General features: G+C 62.0%; 1 protein-coding gene across 1 annotated transcript in view; it reads right to left on the minus strand.

Annotated features, from left to right (window-relative positions):
• Positions 1 to 10484, minus strand: part of mcrip2 (MAPK regulated corepressor interacting protein 2) — a 28045-nt gene extending 17561 nt beyond the window's left edge. Inside the window, exons 1-3 of the mRNA XM_086000935.1 lie at positions 10355 to 10484; positions 10192 to 10252; positions 1098 to 1225 (exon numbers count right to left, since the gene is read on the minus strand). Coding sequence (XP_085857061.1) covers positions 1098 to 1225; positions 10192 to 10252; positions 10355 to 10406 — 241 coding nt within the window. The 5' untranslated portion in view covers positions 10407 to 10484. The remainder of the gene's footprint in view (positions 1 to 1097; positions 1226 to 10191; positions 10253 to 10354) is intronic.
• Positions 10485 to 23148: the final 12664 nt, after the last annotated feature.

The following is a 23148-nucleotide window of genomic DNA, read 5'->3' on the forward strand; positions in this document are numbered from 1 at the left end:
GGGGACGCGCGCGAGGGGGGGAGGGGGACGCGCGCGAGGGGGGGAGGGGGACGCGCGCGGGGGGGAGGGGGACGCGCGCGAGGGGGGGAGGGGGACGCGCGCGAGGGGGGGAGGGGGACGCGCGCGAGGGGGGGAGGGGGACGCGCGCGAGGGGGGGGAGGGGGACGCGCGCGAGGGGGGGGGGGACGCGCGCGAGGGGGGGGGGACGCGCGCGAGGGGGGGAGGGGGACGCGCGCGAGGGGGGGAGGGGGACGCGCGCGAGGGGGGGAGGGGGACGCGCGCGAGGGGGGGAGGGGGACGCGCGCGAGGGGGGGAGGGGGACGCGCGCGAGGGGGGGAGGGGGACGCGCGCGAGGGGGGGAGGGGGACGCGCGCGAGGGGGGGAGGGGGACGCGCGCGAGGGGGGGAGGGGGACGCGCGCGAGGGGGGGAGGGGGACGCGCGCGAGGGGGGGAGGGGGACGCGCGCGAGGGGGGGGAGGGGGACGCGCGCGAGGGGGGGAGGGGGACGCGCGCGAGGGGGGGGAGGGTGACGCGCGCGAGGGGGGGAGGGGGACGCGCGCGAGGGGGGGAGGGGGACGCGCGCGAGGGGGGGAGGGGGACGCGCGCGAGGGGGGGAGGGGGGACGCGCGCGAGGGGGGGAGGGGGACGCGCGCGAGGGGGGGAGGGGGACGCGCGCGAGGGGGGGAGGGGGACGCGCGCGAGGGGGGGAGGGGGACGCGCGCGAGGGGGGGAGGGGGACGCGCGCGAGGGGGGGAGGGGGACGCGCGCGAGGGGGGGAGGGGGACGCGCGCGAGGGGGGGAGGGGGACGCGCGCGAGGGGGGGAGGGGGACGCGCGCGAGGGGGGGAGGGGGACGCGCGCGAGGGGGGGAGGGGGACGCGCGCGAGGGGGGGAGGGGGGACGCGCGCGAGGGGGGGAGGGGGACGCGCGCGAGGGGGGGAGCGCGCAAGGGGAGGTGGTGGCGTGGCGGGGAGGCGGGGCTGGAGGGGCGGTCGGGGCAGGCTGGGGGACCGGGAGGCGGGGCGGGGGACCGGGAGGGGTTAAAATTCTCTCTTCCTTGCGCTGCACACACTGCCCACTCCGGACGGCCTCTCTTACCTTCATAAACAAACCGGACATTCTCCTCGTGAGCCGGCGTGTGCTCCTCTTCCCGATTTTCAGTGATCCCTGGCGTCAGGCAGCGCTTCCCGTTCACTCGGTTGAACACCAGCTTCGGTGCTGGGCAACTGGAAAAGAGGGAGACAGACTGTACAAACTGTGAGAGACACCGGGCAAATACCAGGGCATGGCACCAGGCAAATACCAGGGCATGCAAGAGTGGTGCCACAGTGATTGGTGACAGACAGGAAGTGATGAAGGAGGAAAGAGTGATCAACTGCATCAGAGGCTGTGGAATGATCCAGGAGGGTGGAGGTGCTACTGTTGCAGTCACACAGAATACGGTTGGTGACTGTGACCCCGGGCAGTCTCAGTGCAGCGGGCTAAAGGAATTTCAAGGTGGAGGTAATGGACGAGGTGGGCAAGGAGTTGAGACAATGGCGTGCTCCAGGAATGTGGAGTGGTTGTTCGGGAGAGAGAGGCTAGAAACGACATTGTAAATTGGAGGGGTCAAAGTTGGCCTTTAAAAAGGGCAACTGTTTAATTCAGAACAAATAGAGTACAAAGTTTCCCAAATTAACTATAAACTCAGACATGCCAAGTGCAGTGTGTTCACATTGGACTTTGAACCTGTCAGAACACAAACCCTCCCTTGCACAGTCTCATTTGAAGGCCCAATCCATCAGCAGGCAGGACATCTTCTTGGGAAGCTAAACAAAAAATATCAGCCAGGATTCCCAGCCACTCACACAGGCTCAGCGTTAAGCACGAGTATACCAGGGAATCTGAAAGCCCTCCCATCCTGAGGGAGGGAGGTTAAATCGACAGAGCTGGAGAAGCCCACCTAATGCCGTTCCTCTCTCTGCACCAGTTCACTGCCACGTGCCCAACATTTAACTGAATTTGGAGAGGTCGCCAAAGTATACCCGGTGTCCGCCTGCACCTTTTGTATCCAGGGTCACAGACAGCTCAATCTCTGCCCTGCACCCCCACTCCTTCAACAAACTGGCTAAGTCACCATTGCGTCAATATTTAATCATTTATCTGTGCTTGGCCACTGAACAGGACACCGCAGCTGTGATGTCAGAGGGATTAAGATATCAGTAACAATCCCTGACCCGTTAACCAATCCCTGACAGTTGCACACCCGTTACCCAAATCAGCAAACCTTGCACACCCATCACCCAATCAGGAACAGTTACACGCCCATTACACACCCATTAACCAGTCTGGGGTGGGTTATAAGCAGAGAATCCATTGAGAGGCAGAAAGCTGCCTAAGGAAAAGCTAGGCCAGCAACCTCTGCCCACCTAATGGAGCAGCCCTGGCACACGCTGAGGAGTGGGGCAAGTGCTGACTCCGACGGCCCAAAGTACTGCACGGAGCATAGAATAAACTTCCGATACTGACTTTCATAGGGATAAATCAACATGCAGCTTCTCTGAGTGCAGAGTGCTTGGACAACATGCACACTGGGTCCAGCACAGGGCTCTTCAAGGTGATCAGATTAGCAGGTTAATAAATCAATTGGACTTGGCTGTTCAGTTATCACAGCTGTTTACAGAGCCTGGCAGCCTATGACCAAACACATACCCCACCTCCACACGCTCCCAGATTAAGATCAAATTTTAAACTGTTTACAAAACCAGCCCTCCCCACAGTCTCAAGGGTTGAATTTTCTGGAATCGTCACTATTCACACACTGCTCTAGGCTAAAGAGCCAACAGCAGTCACATTTTAACTGCTCTTAAAATAAAATCAGTGGGGCCATGCAATATCAAAACACCCAGCAACTAACCAGTTAGTAAGCGAAGCAGGCACTGAACCAACCAGTGAATCAGTCAAGGATAAAAAGGTCACTGTGAGCCAATGAATCACCATGTGAGCCACTGACACAGACACACCGCCAATCAGTCAATGAGTGAGCCAGCCATTGAGCTATCAATCAGTGAATGAGTGCACCCGAGGAGCTGGGCACTGAGCCAACCAGTCAATGAGTGGGAGAGTCAGCAAGTCAGGGAATGAAGAAGTCAGTAAGCCAGTCACACAATACGATAGCAAATATCCAATTAGTCAGCCAAGGACATTACAAATCAGTTGAAAGAAGTGGATCACAAGTTAAACTTGGTACGGGGAGGGTGGGTTTACACAGATTAATATTACTCCTACAGAGTGACGTGGAATGATGGCACATCATAATCATAATCAACTTTATTGTCATTGTTAGTGCACAAGTGCAGTACAACGAAATGTAGGCTTGCGGCTCCCGAGAGTGTACATTTAGATTAAGACATTTAAACATTCAACATTCATTTGGCTTGTAATACATTAACATAACCATAATAAAGTGCATTGGCAGATGTGCAGGCTTTAGAGTTTATTTGTGGAGTTCAGTAGGATGACAGCCCTGGGAAAGAAGCTGTTTCTAAATCTGGTCGTTCGGGTGCGAATGCATCTGTAGCGTCTCCCAGATGGCAGGAGGGCGAACAGACTGTGGCTGGGGTGGGTAGGGTCTTTGATGATGGACCGTGACCTCCGTAAACAGCGTTTCTGGTATATGTGCTCTATGGTATATGTGCTTCGAATCAATCAGCTGACCACGCTCACTGATTATAACATTTCTTTTGGGGACTAGTGGTGATTTTGCTATGAGCAGATCAGTTTTGTTCCTACATGCAGCAATTCTTTTAAGTAAACCACTCCAGTCCACTTCTGGATTAAAGGTGGCCAAACAATCCATGAAATCTTTCAGGGGATGGGATTAAACCACATTAAGAGGACATTAGAAAAAGCTTTACTCTGTATCTAACCCATGCTGTACCTGCCCTGGGAGTGTTTGATGGGACAGTGTAGAGGGAGCTTTACTCAGTATCTAACCCGTGCTGTACCTGCCCTGGGAGTGTTTGATGGGACAGTGTAGAGGGCGCTTTACTCTGAACTAACCCGTGCTGTACCTGCCCTGGGTGTGTTTGATGGGACAGTGTAGAGAGAGCTCTACTCAGTATCTAACCCGTGCTGTACCTGCCCTGGGAGTGTTTGATGGGACAGTGTAGAGAGAGTTCTACTCTGTATCTAACCCGTGCTGTACCTGCCCTGGGAGTGTTTGATGGGACAGTGTAGAGAGAGCTTTACTCTGTATCTAACCTATGCTGCTATCTAGAAACATAGAAGATAGGAGCAGGAGTAGGCCATTCGGCCCTTCGAGCCTGCTCCGCCATTCAACGAGATCATGGCTGATCATCCAAACCCTAGCACCCGGTCCCTACACCGACAGCCATCCCACCCAAGCCCTATCCCCGTAACCCCACATATTTAATCCCCCCTAACACTAAGGGCCAATTTTTATCATGGCCAATCAACCTAACCCGCACATCTTTGGACTGTGGGAGAAAACCGGAGCACCCGGAGGAAACCCACGCAAACACGGGGAGAATGTGCAAACTCCACACAGTCACCCGAGGCCGGATTTGAACCCGGGTCCCTGGCGCTGTGAGGCAACAGTGCTAACCACTATGCCACCTGCGTCTCCTCCCAATCTGACATGTTGCACCTCATAACAGCTGAAGATCCAAGTTAACAAAACAAAATATTCTGCAAAAGGCACCAGGTAAAGCTAACTCGGACTCCATGAATTTCTACATTCCCAAAGTTAATCATTTTCTAAGAGCTTTTGCCCCAACAGATGCAATCAAATTTTTTTTTTAAATAAGAAAGCGATCAGTGCCAAGCAATGAATTACTGGTTAATCACCAAGTCAACGTGACAGAGGGGACTCTATGAAATCTCTGGGACGGTGACAGTGAGGCATCGATGCACTGACAGGCAATAGTGTCGGCCAAATAGCAGCTGTGACTTGGGAATTAGACTGTTACTCGGGATTTATGGAGAGCTCTGTTCCCCACTCGCATCCTTCATGTGTTTACTGGTTTGAAGGCCATTCCTGTTGCTGAAAATTCCAGCTAGAGCCAGTATCACCCAGCTGATACCACTTGGAATATAGAACAGGCTAGTTGGTACAAAGACTTTTCCCCACCAGTTCCGGTATTGTAGTGGCATTGTACAAAGTGCTGGAACCCAAAATACTATCAAACTGGAGAGATCGTGAGCCATCATGAAAGAGTTCCAGAAGTCCATGACATAAAACAGAAATCAAAGTGGAAGCCAACAGTTCAAAGAGTAATGGCACTACCGATATTGTATTGGGTCATAAAGTAATAAACGACAGAATATTAAACTTCTTAACAAAATGTCTCAGACACCACGATTTAACTCTAGTTATCCAAGCTACAGATTTACTGACTGCAAGTCCTGCTCCCCTCTCTTAGTGACTAGCTATAAACAGCCAGCCATCTATGATCTAATCAACAAAGAAAGTCAGGACACCCCGAGAGAGAGACAACCTGACCCACAGGTATACACGGGGAACTAAAACCTGACTACAATGTGACCCTCTGCAGGTGCACATCTTCATACCTGCTAAGCAGTTCCACCATGTCAGGGCTGCCCTCTGCCTCCACTCCTGAGCACCACGTAGTAGCAGTCAGTAATATTTCTTTTTAATTGCTGCTTTTACTACAAAAAAAAATTAGTATGCAAAACAATCAGGCGGAGGAATGGAATAATCCCTCTACACTGTCCCATCAGATACTCCCAGGACAGGTACAGCACGGGTTAGATACAGAGTAAAGCTCCCACTACACTGCCCATTAAACACTCCCAGGGTCAGTACATCACCGGTTAGATGCCTCCAGGTTCTGAATTATTATACCTGACATTTATTATTATGCCATCCTGACTTTGCACTAAGCTGCTTTAATCCTTGTTATTCCATAACTGTTGGATCACACTGTACGTGGCTGCCGCACACGCTACTGTGCCCAAGCAACACTGCAGAAAGTAGAGGCCTGGGGCTTCTCTCAACAGTTCAGGCTTTCTGGCATATCCAAGTTCAATTCAATTCAAATCGCTTTATTGGCATGACAAGTTACATCTTATGTTGCCAAAGCATCGAAAAACATTCATGTTTGTACACAAAAATACAGACCTATCCATACAGTGTATAAACAGATATATCCTTGAGCGTATAAATATACTTTCATATAATTTATATATACTCTTTTCTTATATTTAGTGGTTGTCCCTCTGTTTATGGCAAGCTGTAACATAGTGTGCCGCTAGTGTTACACAATTTCTCTCTTCCCCTAGTAGGTATGAGAGTTTTTGGTCGTCATTCAAATTTCTGAATTCCGGGCATATTTTTGTAAATTTTGGGTAGAAATTCTCCCTTATGCCCTGATATTTTCTACAAGCTGTGAGGAAGTGCATCTCTGTCTCCACCACTCCCTGACTGCAGTGAGAGCATACCCTGTCCTCTCTTGGTAGCCGGGTCTGCCTGTGTCTACCTTTTTTGATCGCCAGGCTATGTTCACTAAGTCTGTACATTGTCAAGGTTTTTCTCAATTTGTTATCCTTTACCATGGTCAGGTAATCAGTCTGTTTAGGGCCAAGTAGCAATTGAGTTTGCTTTGGGTTTTTGTTGTTTCTGCCCAATATGACAGATATTTTTCCTTTTGCTTAGCGACGATTGTGTTGGGTCGAATTCTTTGTGTTACGCTGTCACTGTCCTGGGGCTGGTTATTGTTAGTAGTGTTAGTAGTTACTTCACTGAGTCCCAGGACTAGTTGACTGAGGGTATTCTTCTTTATGGTCCTCTCTTGGCATTTCAGGGCTTCGTAATGATAGCATTGGGGGTTGCTCATTTCTAGGTGTTTCCAGAATTTGGTGGCTCTTTTTTGGATAGTGATTATTAATGGATATTGGCCTAGTTCTGCCCTGCATGCATTGTTTACGGTTTTCCTTTGAGTCCGGAGGATACTTTTACAGAATTCTGCATGTAGGATCTCAATTGGGTATTTGTCCCATTTTGCAAATTCTTGTTGTGTTAGCGGTCCCCACACCTCACTGCCATAGAGTGCAATTGGTTCAATTACTGATTTGAAAATTTTGAGCCAAATGCTAATTGGGATTTCTATTTGGATTGATTTTTTAATGGCATAGAAAGCCCTTCTTGCTTTCTCTTTCAGTTCATTCACAGCCAGTTTGAAATTTCCCATAGAACTGATTTTTAAGCCCAAGTATGTGTAGTTAGTGGTTTGTTCAATTTTGGTTGTTCCTAGTGTGAAATTTATTTTGGGTCCCTGATGTCTGGATCTTTGCTGGAACACAAGGACTTTGGTTTTTTGGGGATTTATTGTCAGGGCCCAAGTCTGGCAGCACTGTACCCCTCCCCCACTCATGGCCAAAACTTAGGGCTTTTCGTGCCTCTGAGAAGTACAGTCTCTCCTTGGCCCCGCCTCACACAGCTGTAGGCAAAGGAACTGAGGCCACTTGAGCAAGACACTGACACCCAGTGCAGCTGAGAGACACACCATCATAGACTTTTCTAACTTAATCTCTCTGCAGGCCTCAAATCTCTTAGTGACAGAGCAAAGTTGGATTCCTCGTTAAAGCTATCGCATGGATTAACGGGAAAAAGCGGGTGCCCTGGCAGGAAGAGGTTGCAGGGGTTGTCGAAGGGAGGAAGAGGAGCTGTGGTCTGAGCCAGGACACCAGCCTTGCTGAACTCAGCAGCAGATCTTTAGAAATTGCACATTAAACATAAAGAAAAAAAAACGAGTGCTGGATCAAAGCTTCAGGTCTGTCAGCATCCGAAAGAGAACAGTAGGCTTGTCCATCAGTCATGTCACCCCAAACCCCTTTGACCTGTCTTTCAGATGCACACTGACCCACCGTGTATGCCTGGCACTTTGTGTTTCCTTCTTTAAAGCAGCAAGGATATGCTCAATAGGGAACCGGAGACTGGGCGGTTTGGTTCATCAGTTTTTGAGCGACTTTTTGTTGTGTGTTTTTCATAAAACAGTCCCTTTGTCTCCCATTCACTCCTCTACTTTGAGCGATACAAGCAGTAATTACTAAGGTTTTTCATTAATTGTTTAGGAAAGAAAACATCGATTTTTTTCCCCTGTGCAGTGTGTATAGATCAGGGCAGCCCAAACCTTGATCCCGGTAGACTGACAGCAGTCTGTCTGCTTGACGTGAAGTTGAACCGTAGGCAGTTCGGCCCATGAGCTGCACAGAGGGGCTATGCTGGGGTCCACACTTGATGATGTGATGAACGTGAGCTGCGGCTGTCTAGATTGAGCCCTGAATCCAAGGCAGGTCGACAGGGGCCTTTATATCAGCGGAGTACAGTCGACAACAGACATGCAGGCCTTCCAGTATCAGCTGGACTCTGCACTAAAAACACCCCAACATACAGAAGGTCTCCAACATCGTGCTACAGTTGTACAGGGCCTTGGTGAGACCGCACCTTGAGTATTGTGTGCAGTTTTGGTCACCTTACCTGAGGAAGGACGTTCTTGCCATGGAGGGAGTGCAGCGAAGATTCACCAGGCTGATACCTGGGATGGCAGGAATGACGTATGAGGAGAGATTGTGTCGATTGGGCTTATACTCACTGGAGTTTAGAAGATTGAGAGGGGGTCTCATCGAAACCTATAAAATTCTGTCAGGTCTGGACAGACTAGATGCAGGAAGGGTGTTTCTGATGGCCGGGGAGTCCAGAACCAGGGGTCATAGTCTAAGGATAAGGGGTAAGCCATTTAGGACTGAAATGAGGAGGAATTTCTTCACCCAGAGAGTGGTGAACCTGTGGAATTCTCTGCCACAGAGGGCGGTGGAGGCCAGTTCATTAAATATATTCAAGAGTTGGATATATTTCTTGAGGCTAAAGGGATCAAGGGATATGGGGAGAAGGCAGGGACAGGGTACTGAATTGGATGATCAGCCATGATCACATTGAATGGCGGAGCAGGCTCGAAGGGCCGAATGGCCTACTCCTGCTCCTATCTTCTATGTTTCTATGTTTCTCTGCCACGCAAATGTTGGTTTAAAGGTGGCAGTTTCAGTACCCATCAGTGCCCCTCAGCCAGCACTGAATATAGGAATTTGGTCAACACTGAGAAAGCCAACATAACCAGCACATGAGCAAAAAGTAAAGGACAGAGTGACACAAACTCGTCACTGTCCCTAGACAGAACAGTTGGAAATCAGTAGTGTATGGGCAAGTTATTCTTTATCACTTACTGCCCCAACAGTTCAGTGATAAGGACACAGTTTGAACTTAAAGATTGTGAAGTACTTTAAATATTATACTGACAGCTCACTCACAGAGGCTCTATACTATTTTCAATTGTTCCCAGATTGATCTGTTTGTATGGAAAAATATTTGGCTTGCAAAACAGAAATCTACAGCTTGGGGCTACATTACTATGGGGTTGATTGGCCCCCTCTCTCACACTCAGAAGCATATCGCATGCAGTAGTAACATGTTGCAATCTCCTGCTGTCCAACAAGCACATGGTTTGCCTGCAACGAGGAGGAGCAATCTTGAAGGTCAAATTACATTCACATTATACAACCCAGACTCCGAGCACACGGCTCCACATTATATACACACACAGAAACACCAAGCACACTGCTCCACTTTTTACACACACCGAGCACACTGCTCCAACTGCAAACCATCTGACAGCACTCACAAAGACAGAGAAACGCGTAATACTTCAGCTGAAGGCAGATTCCGAGCAACATAAACTACAAATTACTGTTGGCAGACAGTTAACGCAGTGACAAGAGGTCCCTCTGACTGCAATTTAAACGCAGACAGTAACCCGTCTTTTAAGTGGGTTTACAGCTCCTCTAAAATAGTGGAGAGAGATTGCCATTGATAACCACAGCAGTAATATATGCTCGAGAGAGTTCTGCCAGCGGGGACTCCTGGTCTATGGTCCTGAGCCCAACGGGCAATGCAGCCCTTGTCTGCTGGGACTCTGCTGGTTCATGCTCGCTGACATTAATCACACCTCCACGAGAGGGAGGACAGCTGGGGCCGGGGTGCCGGGTCCCCTGTGCCGGTTCCAGTGCCGATCCATCCCGCTTCCCCAGGCGGAGTGTCACCTTCACCGCAAGGTCACCGAGCCGGACTGTGCGCGGCCGCCCACCCGCGTCCCAAACCCAAGTCCCCGGCACTCACCTCCCCACTAGCTTCTGCTTGAGGTCGCAGCCGGGCTTGGCTTCGATCTGCTGGGACGGACCTGCGGAGAGAGAGGCAGAGAGTGAGCGGGAGCCGAGCCCGGAGCCGGAGCCGGAGCCGAGCCCGGGGTCTGAGCTGGGCCGAGCGCTGCGCTGCCTCCTACCCGTCCTCCGCTGCGTGGCCAGCCTGCTGGGTCCCCGGGTGATGGTGTACATCGTCAGCCTCAGCCGCTTGCACTGCAGCGCAGTCCGCGACCTGGCAGCAAGTAACCGCCCCCTCCGGCTGGCCAGGCCCGCCCCATGACAGGTCTCACCCAGGCCCGCCCCTACAGCCAGCGCCACCCAACCCATCCCCGGGACCAACCAAACCATCCCCGGGACCACCCAACCCGACACCCCGGGACCACCCAACCCGACGCCCCGGGACCACCCAACCCGACGCCCCGGGACCACCCAACCCGACGCCCCGGGACAACCCAGCCAGACACCCCGGGACCACCCAGCCCGACACCCCGGGACCACCCAGCCCGACACCCCGGGACCACCCAACCCGACACCCCGGGACCACCCAGCCCGACACCCCGGGACCACCCAACCCGACACCCCGGGACCACCCAACCAAACACCCCGGGGTCCACCCAACCCAACACCCCGGGACCACCCAACCCAACACCCCGGGACCACACAACCCATCCCCGGGACCACCCAACCAAACACCCCGGGACCACCCAACCCAACACCCCGGGACCACCCAGCCCAACACCCCGGGACCACCCAGCCCAACACACCGGGACCACCCAACCCAACACCCCGGGACCACCCAACCCAACACCCGGGGACCACCCAACCCAACACCCCGGGACCACCCAGCCCAACACCCCGGGACCACCAAGCCCAACACCCCGGGACCACCCAGCCCAACACCCCGGGACCACCCAGCCCAACACCCCGGGACCACCCAGCCCAACACCCCGGGACCACCCACCCCAACACCCCGGGACCACCCAACCCAACACCCCGGGACCACCCAACCCAACACCCCGGGACCACCCAGCCCAACACCCCGGGACCACCCAGCCCAACACCCCGGGACCACCCAAGCCAACACCCCGGGACCACCCAACCCGACACCCCGGGATCACCCAGCCCGACACCCCGGGACCACCCAGCCCAACACCCCGGGACCACCCAACCCAACACCCCGGGACCACCCAGCCCAACACCCCGGGACCACCCAACGCAACACCCCGGGACCACCCAACCCATCCCCGGGACCACCCAGCCCAACACCCCGGGACCACCCAACCCAACACCCCGGGACCACCCAGCCCAACACCCCGAGACCACCCAACCCAACACCCCGGGACCACCCAGCCCAACACCCCGGGACCACCCAACGCAACACCCCGGGACCACCCAACCCATCCCCGGGACCACCCAGCCCAACACCCCGGGACCACCCAACCCATCCCCGGGACCACCCAACCCATCCCCGGGACCACCCAACCCAACACCCCGGGACCACCCAGCCCAACACCCCGGGACCACCCAACCCAACACCCCGGGACCACCCAACCCAACACCCCGGGACCACCCAACCCAACACCCCGGGACCACCCAGCCCAACACCCCGGGACCACCCAGCCCAACAGCCCGGGACCACCCAACCCAACACCCCGGGACCACCCAGCCCAACACCCCGGGACCACCCAGCCCAACACCCTGGGACCACCCAACCCAACACCCCGGGACCACCCAACCCAACACCCCGGGACCACCCAGCCCAACACCCCGGGACCACCCAACCCAACACCCCGGGACCACCTAACCCATCCCCGGGACCACCCAACCAAACACCCCGGGGTCCACCCAACCCAACACCCCGGGGTCCACCCAACCCAACACCCCGGGACCACCCAACCCAACACCCCAGGACCACCCAACCCATCCCCGGGACCACCCAACCAAACACCCCGGGACCACCCAACCCAACACCCCGGGACCACCCAGCCCAACACCCTGGGACCACCCAGCCCAACACACCGGGACCACCCAACCCAACACCCCGGGACCACCCAACCCAACACCCCGGGACCACCCAACCCAACACCCCGGGACCACCCTGCCCAACACCCCGGGACCACCAAGCCCAACACCCCGGGACCACCCAGCCCAACACCCCGGGACCACCCAGCCCAACACCCCGGGACCACCCAACCCAACACCCCGGGACCACCCACCCCAACACCCCGGGACCACCCAACCCAACACCCCGGGACCACCCAACCCAACACCCCGGGACCACCCAGCCCAACACCCTGGGACCACCCAGCCCAACACCCCGGGACCACCCAAGCCAACACCCCGGGACCACCCAACCCGACACCCCGGGATCCCCCAGCCCGACACCCCGGGACCACCCAGCCCAACACCCCGGGACCACCCAACCCAACAGCCCGGGACCACCCAACACAAAACCCCGGGACCACCCAGCCCAACACCCCGGGACCACCCAGCCCAACACCCCGGGGCCACCCAGCCCGACACCCCGGGACCACCCAGCCCAACACCCCGGGACCACCCAACCCAACACCCCGGGACCACCCAACCCGACACACCGGGACCACCCAACCCGACCCCGGGACCACCCAACCCAACACCCCGGGACCACCCAACCCAACAACCCAGGACCACCCAACCCATCCCCGGGACCACCCTGCCCGACACCCCAAGACCACCCAACCCAACACCCCGGGACCACCCAGCGAAACACCCCGGCCCACCCAACCCAACACCCCGGGACCACCCAACACCCCGGGACCACCCAACCCAACACCCCGGGACCTCCCAACCCAACACCCCGGGACCACCCAACCCAACACCCAGGGACCACCCAACCCAACACCCCGGGACCACCCAACCCAACACCCCGGGAGCACCCAACCCAAAACCCCGGGACCACCCAGCCCGACACCCCGGGACCACCCAACCCAACACTCCGGGACCACCCAAACCAACACCCCGGGATCACTCAACCCAACACCCCGGGACCACCCAACCCAACACCCCGGGACCACCCAGCCCAACACCCCGGGACCACCCAACCCAACACCCCGGGACCACCCAACCCAACACCCCGGGACCACCCAATCCGACACCCCGGGACCACCCAACCCAACACCCCGGGACCACTCAGCCCAACACCCCGGGACCACCCAGCCCAACACCCCAGGACCACCCAGCCCAACACCCCGGGACCACCCAACCCAACACCCCGGGACCACCCAGCCCAACACCCCGGGACCACCCAGCCCAACACCCCGGGACCACCCAACCCAACACCCCGGGACCACCCAGCCCAACACCCCGGGACCACCCAACCCAACACCCCGGGACCACCCAGCCCAACACCCGGGACCACCCAGCCCAACACCCCGGGACCACCCAGCCCAACACCCCGGGACCACCCAGCCCAACACCCCGGGACCACCCAACCCAACACCCCGGGACCACCCAGCCCAACACCCCGAGACCACCCAACCCAACACCCCGGGACCACCCAGCCCAACACCACGGGACCACCCAACGCAACACCCCGGGACCACCCAACCCATCCCCGGGACCACCCAGCCCAACACCCCGGGACCACCCAACACATCCCCGGGACCACCCAACCCATCCCCGGGACCACCCAACCCAACACCCCGGGACCACCCAGCCCAACACCCCGGGACCACCCAACTCAACACCCCGGGACCACCCAGCCCAACACCCCGGGACCACCCAACCCAACACCCCGGGACCACCCAACCCAACACCCCGGGACCACCCAACCCAACACCCCGGGATCACCCAGCCCAACACCCCGAGACCACAACACCCAACACCCCGAGACCACCCAACCCAACACCCCGGGACCACCCAACCCAACACCCCGGGACCACCCAACCCAACACCCCAGGACCACCCAACCCAACACCCCGGGACCACCCAGCCCGACACCCCGGGGCCACCCAGCCCGAAACCCCGGGACCACCAAGCCCGACACCCCGGGACCACCCAACCCAACACCCCGGGACCACCCAAAACCCCGGGACCACCCAACCCGACACCCCGGGACCACGCAGCCCAACACCCCGGGACCACCGAGCCCAACACACCGGGACAACCCAACCCAACACCCCGGGACCACCCAGCCCAACACCCCGGGACCACCCAACCCAACACCCCGGGACCACCCAGCCCAACACCCCGGGACCACCCAGCCCAACACCCCGGGACCACCCAGCCCAACACCCCGGGACCACCCAGCCCAACACCCCGGGACCACCCAAACCATCCCCGGGACCACCCTGCCCGACACCCCGGGACCACCCAGCCCAACACCCCGGGACCACCCAACCCGCCACCCCGGGACCACCCAACACCCCAGGACCACCCAACCCAACACCCTGGGACCACCCAACCCAACACCCCGGGACCACCCTGCACGACACCCCGGGACCACCCAGCCCGACACCCCGGGACCACCCAACCCAACACCCCGGGACCACCCAACCCAACACCCCGGGATCACTCAACCCAACACCCCGGGACCACCCAACCCAACACCCCGGGACCACCCAGCCCAACACCCAGGGACCACCCAACCCAACACCCCAGGACCACCCAGCCCATCCCCTTGACCACCCAACCCAACACCCCGGGACCACCCAGCCCAACACCCCGGGACCACCCAATCCAACACCCCGGGACCACCCAACCCGACACCCCGGGACCAACCAGCCCGACACCCCGGGACCACCCAGCCCGGCACCCCGGGACCACCCAACCCAACACCCCGGGACCACCCAACCCAACACCCCGGGACCACCCAACCCATCCCCGGGACCACCCAACCCAACACCCCGGGACCACCCAAGCCAACACCCGGGGACCACCCAACCCGACACCCCGGGACCACCCAACCCAACACCCCGGGACCACCCAACCCAACACCCCGGGACCACCCAGCCCAACACCCCGGGACCACCCAGCCCAACACTCCGGGACCACCCAACCCAACACCCCGGGACCACCCAGCCCAACACCCCGGGACCACCCAGCCCAACACCCCGGGACCACCCAGCCCAACACCCCGGGACCACCCAGCCCAACACCCCGGGACCACCCAGCCCAACAGCCCGGGACCACCCAACCCAACACCCCGGGACCACCCAGCCCAACACCCCGGGACCACCCAGCGCAACACCCCGGGACCACCCAACCCAACACCCCGGGACCACCCAACCCAACACCCCGGGACCACCCAGCCCAACACCCCGGGACCACCCACACCAACACCCCGGGACCACCCAACCCAACACCCCGGGACCACCCAACCCAACACCCCGGGACCACCCAGCCCAACACCCCGGGACCACCCAGCCCAACACCCCGGGACCACCCAAGCCAACACCCCGGGACCACCCAACCCAACACCCCGGGACCACCCAGCCCGACACCCCGGGACCACCCAGCCCAACACCCCGGGACCACCCAACCCAACAGCCCGGGACCACCCAACCCAAAACCCCGGGACCACCCAGCCCGACACCCCGGGACCACCCAGCCCAACACCCCGGGGCCACCCAGCCCGACACCCCAGGACCACCCAGCCCAACACCCCGGGACCATCCAACCCGACACCCCGGGACCACCCAACCCGACACGCCGGGACCACCCAACCCAACCCCGGGACCACCCAACCCAACACCCCGGGACCACCCAACCCAACACCCCGGGACCACCCAACCCATCCCCGGGACCACCCTGCCCGACACCCCAAGACCACCCAACACAACACCCCGGGACCACCCAGTGAAACACCCCGGGACCACCCAACCCGACACCCCGGGACCACCCAACACCCCGGGACCACCCAACCCAACACCCCGGGACCTCCCAACCCAACACCCCGGGACCACCCAACCCAACACCCAGGGACCACCCAACCCAACACCCCGGGACCACCCAACCCAACACCCCGGGACCACCCAACCCATCCCCGGGACCACCCAACCCAACACCCCGGGACCACCCAACCCAAAACCCCGGGACAGCCCAGCCCGACACCCCGGGACCACCCAACCCAACACCCCGGGACCACCCAAACCAACACCCCGGGATCACTCAACCCAACACGCCGGGACCACCCAACCCAACACCCCGGGACCACCCAGCCCAACACCCCGGGACCACCCAACCCAACACCCCGGGACCACCCAACTCAACACCCCGGTACCACCCAACCCGACACCCCGGGACCACCCAACCCAACACCCCGGGACCACTCAGCCCAACACCCCGGGACCACCCAGCCCAACACCCCAGGACCACCCAGCCCAACACCCCGGGACCACCCAACCCATCCCCGGGACCACCCAACCCATCCCCGGGACCACCCAACCCAACACCCCGGGACCACCCAGCCCAACACCCCGGGACCACCCAACCCAACACCCCGGGACCACCCAGCCCAACACCCCGGGACCACCCAACCCAACACCCCGGGACCACCCTACCCAACACCCCGGGACCACCCAACCCAACACCCCGGGACCACCCAGCCCAACACCCCGAGACCACCCAACCCAACACCCCGGGACCACCCAACCCAACACCCCGGGACCACCCAACCCAACACCCCAGGACCACCCATCCCAACACCCCGGGACCACCCAGCCCGACACCCCGGGACCACCCAGCCCGACACCCCGGGACCACCCAACCCAACACCCCGGGACCACACAAAACCCCGGGACCACCCAACACGACACCCCGGGACCACGCAGCCCAACACCCCGGGACCACCGAGCCCAACACACCGGGACAACCCAACCCAACACCCCGGGACCACCCAGCCCAACACCCCGGGACCACCCAACCCAACACCCCGGGACCACCCAGCCCAACACCCCGGGACCACCCAGCCCAACACCCCGGGACCACCCAGCCCAACACCCCGGGACCACCCAGACCAACACTCCGGGACCACCCAACCCATCCCCGGGACCACCCTGCCCGACACCCCGGGACCACCCAGCCCAACACCCCGGGACCACCCAGCCCAACACCCCGGGACCACCCAACCCGCCACCCCGGGACCACCCAACACCCCAGGACCACTCAACCCAACACCCCGGGACCACCCAACACAACACCCCGGGACCACCCAGCATGACACCCCGGGACCACCCAGCCTGACACCCCGGGACCACCCAACCCAACACCCCGGGACCACCCAACCCAACACCCCGGGATCACTCAACCCAAAACCCCGGGACCACCCAACCCAACACCCCGGGACCACCCAGCCCAACACCCAGGGACCACCCAATCCAACACCCCGGGACCACCCAACCCGACACCCCGGGACCACCCAACCCGACACCCCGGGACCACCCAGCCCGACACCCCGGGGCCACCCAGCCCAACATCCCGGGACCACCCAACACGACACCCCGGGACCACCCAACCCGACACCCCAGGGCCACCCAGCCCAACACCCCGGGACCACCCAACCCGACACCCCGGGAACACCCAACCCGACACCCCGGGACCACCCAGCCCAACACCCCGGGACCACCCAGCCCAACACCCCGGGACCACCCAACCCAACACCCCGGGACCACCCAGCCCAACACCCCGAGACCACCCAACCCAACACCCCGGGAACACCCAGCCCAACACCCCGGGACCACCCAGCCCAACACCCCGGGACCACCCAGCCCAACACCCCGGGACCACCCAACCCAACACCCCGGGACCACCCAGCCCAACACCCCGAGGCCACCCAACCCAACACCCCGGGACCACCCAGCCCAACACCACGGGACCACCCAACGCAACACCCCGGGACCACCCAACCCATCCCCGGGACCACCCAGCCCAACACCCCGGGACCACCCAACCCATCCCCGGGACCACCCAACCCATCCCCGGGACCACCCAACCCAACACCCCGGGACCACCCAGCCCAACACCCCGGGACCACCCAGCCCAACACCCCGGGACCACCCAAGCCAACACCCCGGGACCACCCAACCCAACACCCCGGGACCACCCAGCCCGACACCCTGGGACCACCCAGCCCAACACCCCGGGACCACCCAACCCAACAGCCCCGGACCACCCAACCCAAAACCCCGGGACCACCCAGCCCGACACCCCGGGACCACCCAGCCCAACACCCCGGGGCCACCCAGCCCGACACCCCAGGACCACCCAGCCCAACACCCCGGGACCATCCAATCCGACACCCCGGGACCACCCAACCCGACACGCCGGGACCACCCAACCCAACCCCGGGACCACCCAACCCAACACCCCGGGACCACCCAACCCAACACCCCGGGACCACCCAACCCATCCCCGGGACCACCCTGCCCGACACCCCAAGACCACCCAACACAACACCCCGGGACCACCCAGTGAAACACCCCGGGACCACCCAACCCGACACCCCGGGACCACCCAACACCCCGGGACCACCCAACCCAACACCCCGGGACCTCCCAACCCAACACCCCGGGACCACCCAAACCAACACCCAGGGACCACCCAACCCAACACCCCGGGACCACCCAACCCAACACCCCGGGACCACCCAACCCATCCCTGGGACCACCCAACCCAACCCCGGGACCACCCAACCCAACACCCCGGGACCACCCAACCCAACACCCCGGGACCACCCAACCCATCCCCGGGACCACCCTGCCCGACACCCCAAGACCACCCAACACAACACCCCGGGACCACCCAGTGAAACACCCCGGGACCACCCAACCCGACACCCCGGGACCACCCAACACCCCGGGACCACCCAACCCAACACCCCGGGACCTCCCAACCCAACACCCCGGGACCACCCAACCCAACACCCAGGGACCACCCAACCCAACACCCCGGGACCACCCAACCCAACACCCCGGGACCACCCAACCCATCCCCGGGACCACCCAACCCAACACCCCGGGACCACCCAACCCAAAACCCCGGGACAGCCCAGCCCGACACCCCGGGACCACCCAACCCAACACCCCGGGACCACCCAGCCCGACACCCTGGGACCACCCAGCCCAACACCCCGGGACCACCCAACCCAACAGCCCCGGACCACCCAACCCAAAACCCCGGGACCACCCAGCCCGACACCCCGGGACCACCCAGCCCAACACCCCGGGGCCACCCAGCCCGACACCCCAGGACCACCCAGCCCAACACCCCGGGACCATCCAATCCGACACCCCGGGACCACCCAACCCGACACGCCGGGACCACCCAACCCAACCCCGGGACCACCCAACCCAACACCCCGGGACCACCCAACCCAACACCCCGGGACCACCCAACCCATCCCCGGGACCACCCTGCCCGACACCCCAAGACCACCCAACACAACACCCCGGGACCACCCAGTGAAACACCCCGGGACCACCCAACCCGACACCCCGGGACCACCCAACACCCCGGGACCACCCAACCCAACACCCCGGGACCTCCCAACCCAACACCCCGGGACCACCCAAACCAACACCCAGGGACCACCCAACCCAACACCCCGGGACCACCCAACCCAACACCCCGGGACCACCCAACCCATCCCTGGGACCACCCAACCCAACACCCTGGGACCACCCAACCCAAAACCCCGGGACCGCCCAGCCCGACACCCCGGGACCACCCAACCCAACACCCCGGGACCACCCAAACCAACACCCCGGGATCACTCAACCCAACACCCCAGGACCACCCAACCCAACACCCCGGGACCACCCAGCCCAACACCCCGGGACCACCCAACCCAACACCCCGGGACCACCCAACCCAACACCCCGGTACCACCCAACCCGACACCCCGGGACCACCCAACCCAACACCCCGGGACCACTCAGCCCAACACCCCGGGACCACCCAGCCCAACACCCCAGGACCACCCAGCCCAACACCCCGGGACCACCCAACCCATCCCCGGGACCACCCAACCCATCCCCGGGACCACCCAACCCAACACCCCGGGACCACCCAGCCCAACACCCCGGGACCACCCAACCCAACACCCCGGGACCACCCAGCCCAACACCCCGGGACCACCCAACCCAACACCCCGGGACCACACAACCCAACACCCCGGGACCACCCAGCCCAACACCCCGGGACCACCCAGCCCAACACCCCGAGACCACCCAACCCAACACCCCGGGACCACCCAACCCAACACCCCGGGACCACCCAACCCAACACCCCAGGACCACCCAACCCAACACCCCGGGACCACCCAGCCCGACACCCCGGGACCACCCAGCCCGACACCCCGGGACCACCCAACCCAACACCCCGGGACCACCCAAAACCCCGGGACCACCCAACACGACACCCCGGGACCACGCAGCCCAACACCCCGGGACCACCGAGCCCAACACACCGGGACAACCCAACCCAACACCCCGGGACCACCCAGCCCAACACCCCGGGACCACCCAACCCAACACCCCGGGACCACCCAGCCCAACACCCCGGGACCACCCAGCCCAACACCCCGGGACCACCCAGCCCAACACCCCGGGACCACCCAGCCCAACACTCCGGGACCACCCAACCCATCCCCGGGACCACCCTGCCCGACACCCCGGGACCACCCAGCCCAACACCCCGGGACAACCCAACCCGCCACCCCGGGACCACCCAACACCCCAGGACCACTCAACCCAACACCCCGGGACCACCCAACACAACACCCCGGGACCACCCAGCATGACACCCCGGGACCACCCAGCCTGACACCCCGGGACCACCCAACCCAACACCCCGGGACCACCCAACCCAACACCCCGGGATCACTCAACCCAAAACCCCGGGACCACCCAACCCAACACCCCGGGACCACCCAGCCCAACACCCAGGGACCACCCAACCCAACACCCCGGGACCACCCAGCCCATCCCCTTGACCACCCAACCCAACACCCCGGGACCACCCAGCCCAACACCCCGGGACCACCCAATCCAACACCCCGGGAACACCCAACCCGACACCCCGGGACCACCCAACCCGACACCCCGGGACCACCCAGCCCGACACCCCGGGGCCACCCAGCCCAACACCCCGGGACCACCCAACACGACACCCCGGGACCACCCAACCCGACACCCCAGGGCCACCCAGCCCAACACCCCGGGACCACCCAACCCGACACCCCGGGAACACCCAACCCGACACCCCGGGACCACCCAGCCCAACACCCCGGGACCACCCAGCCCAACACCCCGGGACCACCCAGCCCAACACCCCGGGACCACCCTACCCAACACCCCGGGACCACCCAGCCCAACACCCCGAGACCACCCAACCCAACACCCCGGGAACACCCAGCCCAACACCCCGGGACCACCCAGCCCAGCACCCCGGGACCACCCAGCCCAACACCCCGGGACCACCCAACCCAACACCCCGGGACCACCCAGCCCAACACCCCGAGACCACCCAACCCAACACCCCGGGACCACCCAGCCCAACACCACGGGACCACCCAACGCAACACCCCGGGACCACCCAACCCATCCCCGGGACCACCCAGCCCAACACCCCGGGACCACCCAACCCATCCCCGGGACCACCCAACCCATCCCCGGGACCACCCAACCCAACACCCCGGGACCACCCAGCCCAACACCCCGGGACCACCCAACCCAACACCCCGGGACCACCCAGCCCAACACCCCGGGACCACCCATCCCAACACCCCGGGACCACCCAACCCAACACCCCGGGACCACCCAACCCAACACCCCGGGACCACCCAGCCCAACACCCCGAGACCACCCAACCCAACACCCCGGGACCACCCAACCCAACACCCCAGGACCACCCAACCCAACACCCCGGGACCACCCAACACAACACCCCAGCACCACCCAACCCAACACCCCGGGACCACCCAGCCCGACACCCCGGGGCCACCCAGCCCGAAACCCCGGGACCACCCAGCCCGACACCCCGGGACCACCCAACCCAACACCCCGGGACCACCCAAAACCCCGGGACCACCCAAACCGACACCCCGGGACCACGCAGCCCAACACCCCGGGACCACCGAGCCCAACACACCGGGACAACCCAACCCAACACCCCGGGACCACCCAGCCCAACACCCCGGGACCACCCAACCCAACACCCCGGGACCACCCAGCCCAACACCCCGGGACCACCCAGCCCAACACCCCGGGACCACCCAGCCCAACACCCCGGGACCGCCCAGCCCAACACCCCGGGACCACCCAAACCATCCCCGGGACCACCCTGCCCGACACCCCGGGACCACCCAGCCCAACACCCCGGGACCACCCAACCCGCCACCCCGGGACCACCCAACACCCCAGGACCACCCAACCCAACACCCCGGGACCACCCAACCCAACACCCCAGGACCACCCTGCACGACACCCCGGGACCACCCAGCCCGACACCCCGGGACCACCCAACCCAACACCCCGGGACCACCCAACCCAACACCCCGGGATCACTCAACCCAACACCCCGGGACCACCCAACCCAACACCCCGGGACCACCCAGCCCAACACCCAGGGACCACCCAACCCAACACCCCAGGACCACCCAGCCCATCCCCTTGACCACCCAAACCAACACCCCGGGACCACCCAGCCCAACACCCCGGGACCACCCAATCCAACACCCCGGGACCACCCAACCCGAAACCCCGGGACCACCCAACCCGACGCCCCGGGACCACCCAGCCCGACACCCCGGGACCACCCAGCCCGGCACCCCGGGACCACCCAGCCCGGCACCCCGGGACCACCCAACCCAACACCCCGGGACCACCCAACCCAACACCCCGGGACCACCCAACCCATCCCCGGGACCACCCAACCCAACACCCCGGGAGCAGCCAAG

This window comes from Somniosus microcephalus, chromosome 11 (assembly GCF_052327205.1).
Source record: "Somniosus microcephalus isolate GS21.2 chromosome 11, FLI_Smic_1.0, whole genome shotgun sequence".
Taxonomy (NCBI): Eukaryota; Metazoa; Chordata; class Chondrichthyes; order Squaliformes; family Somniosidae; genus Somniosus; species Somniosus microcephalus.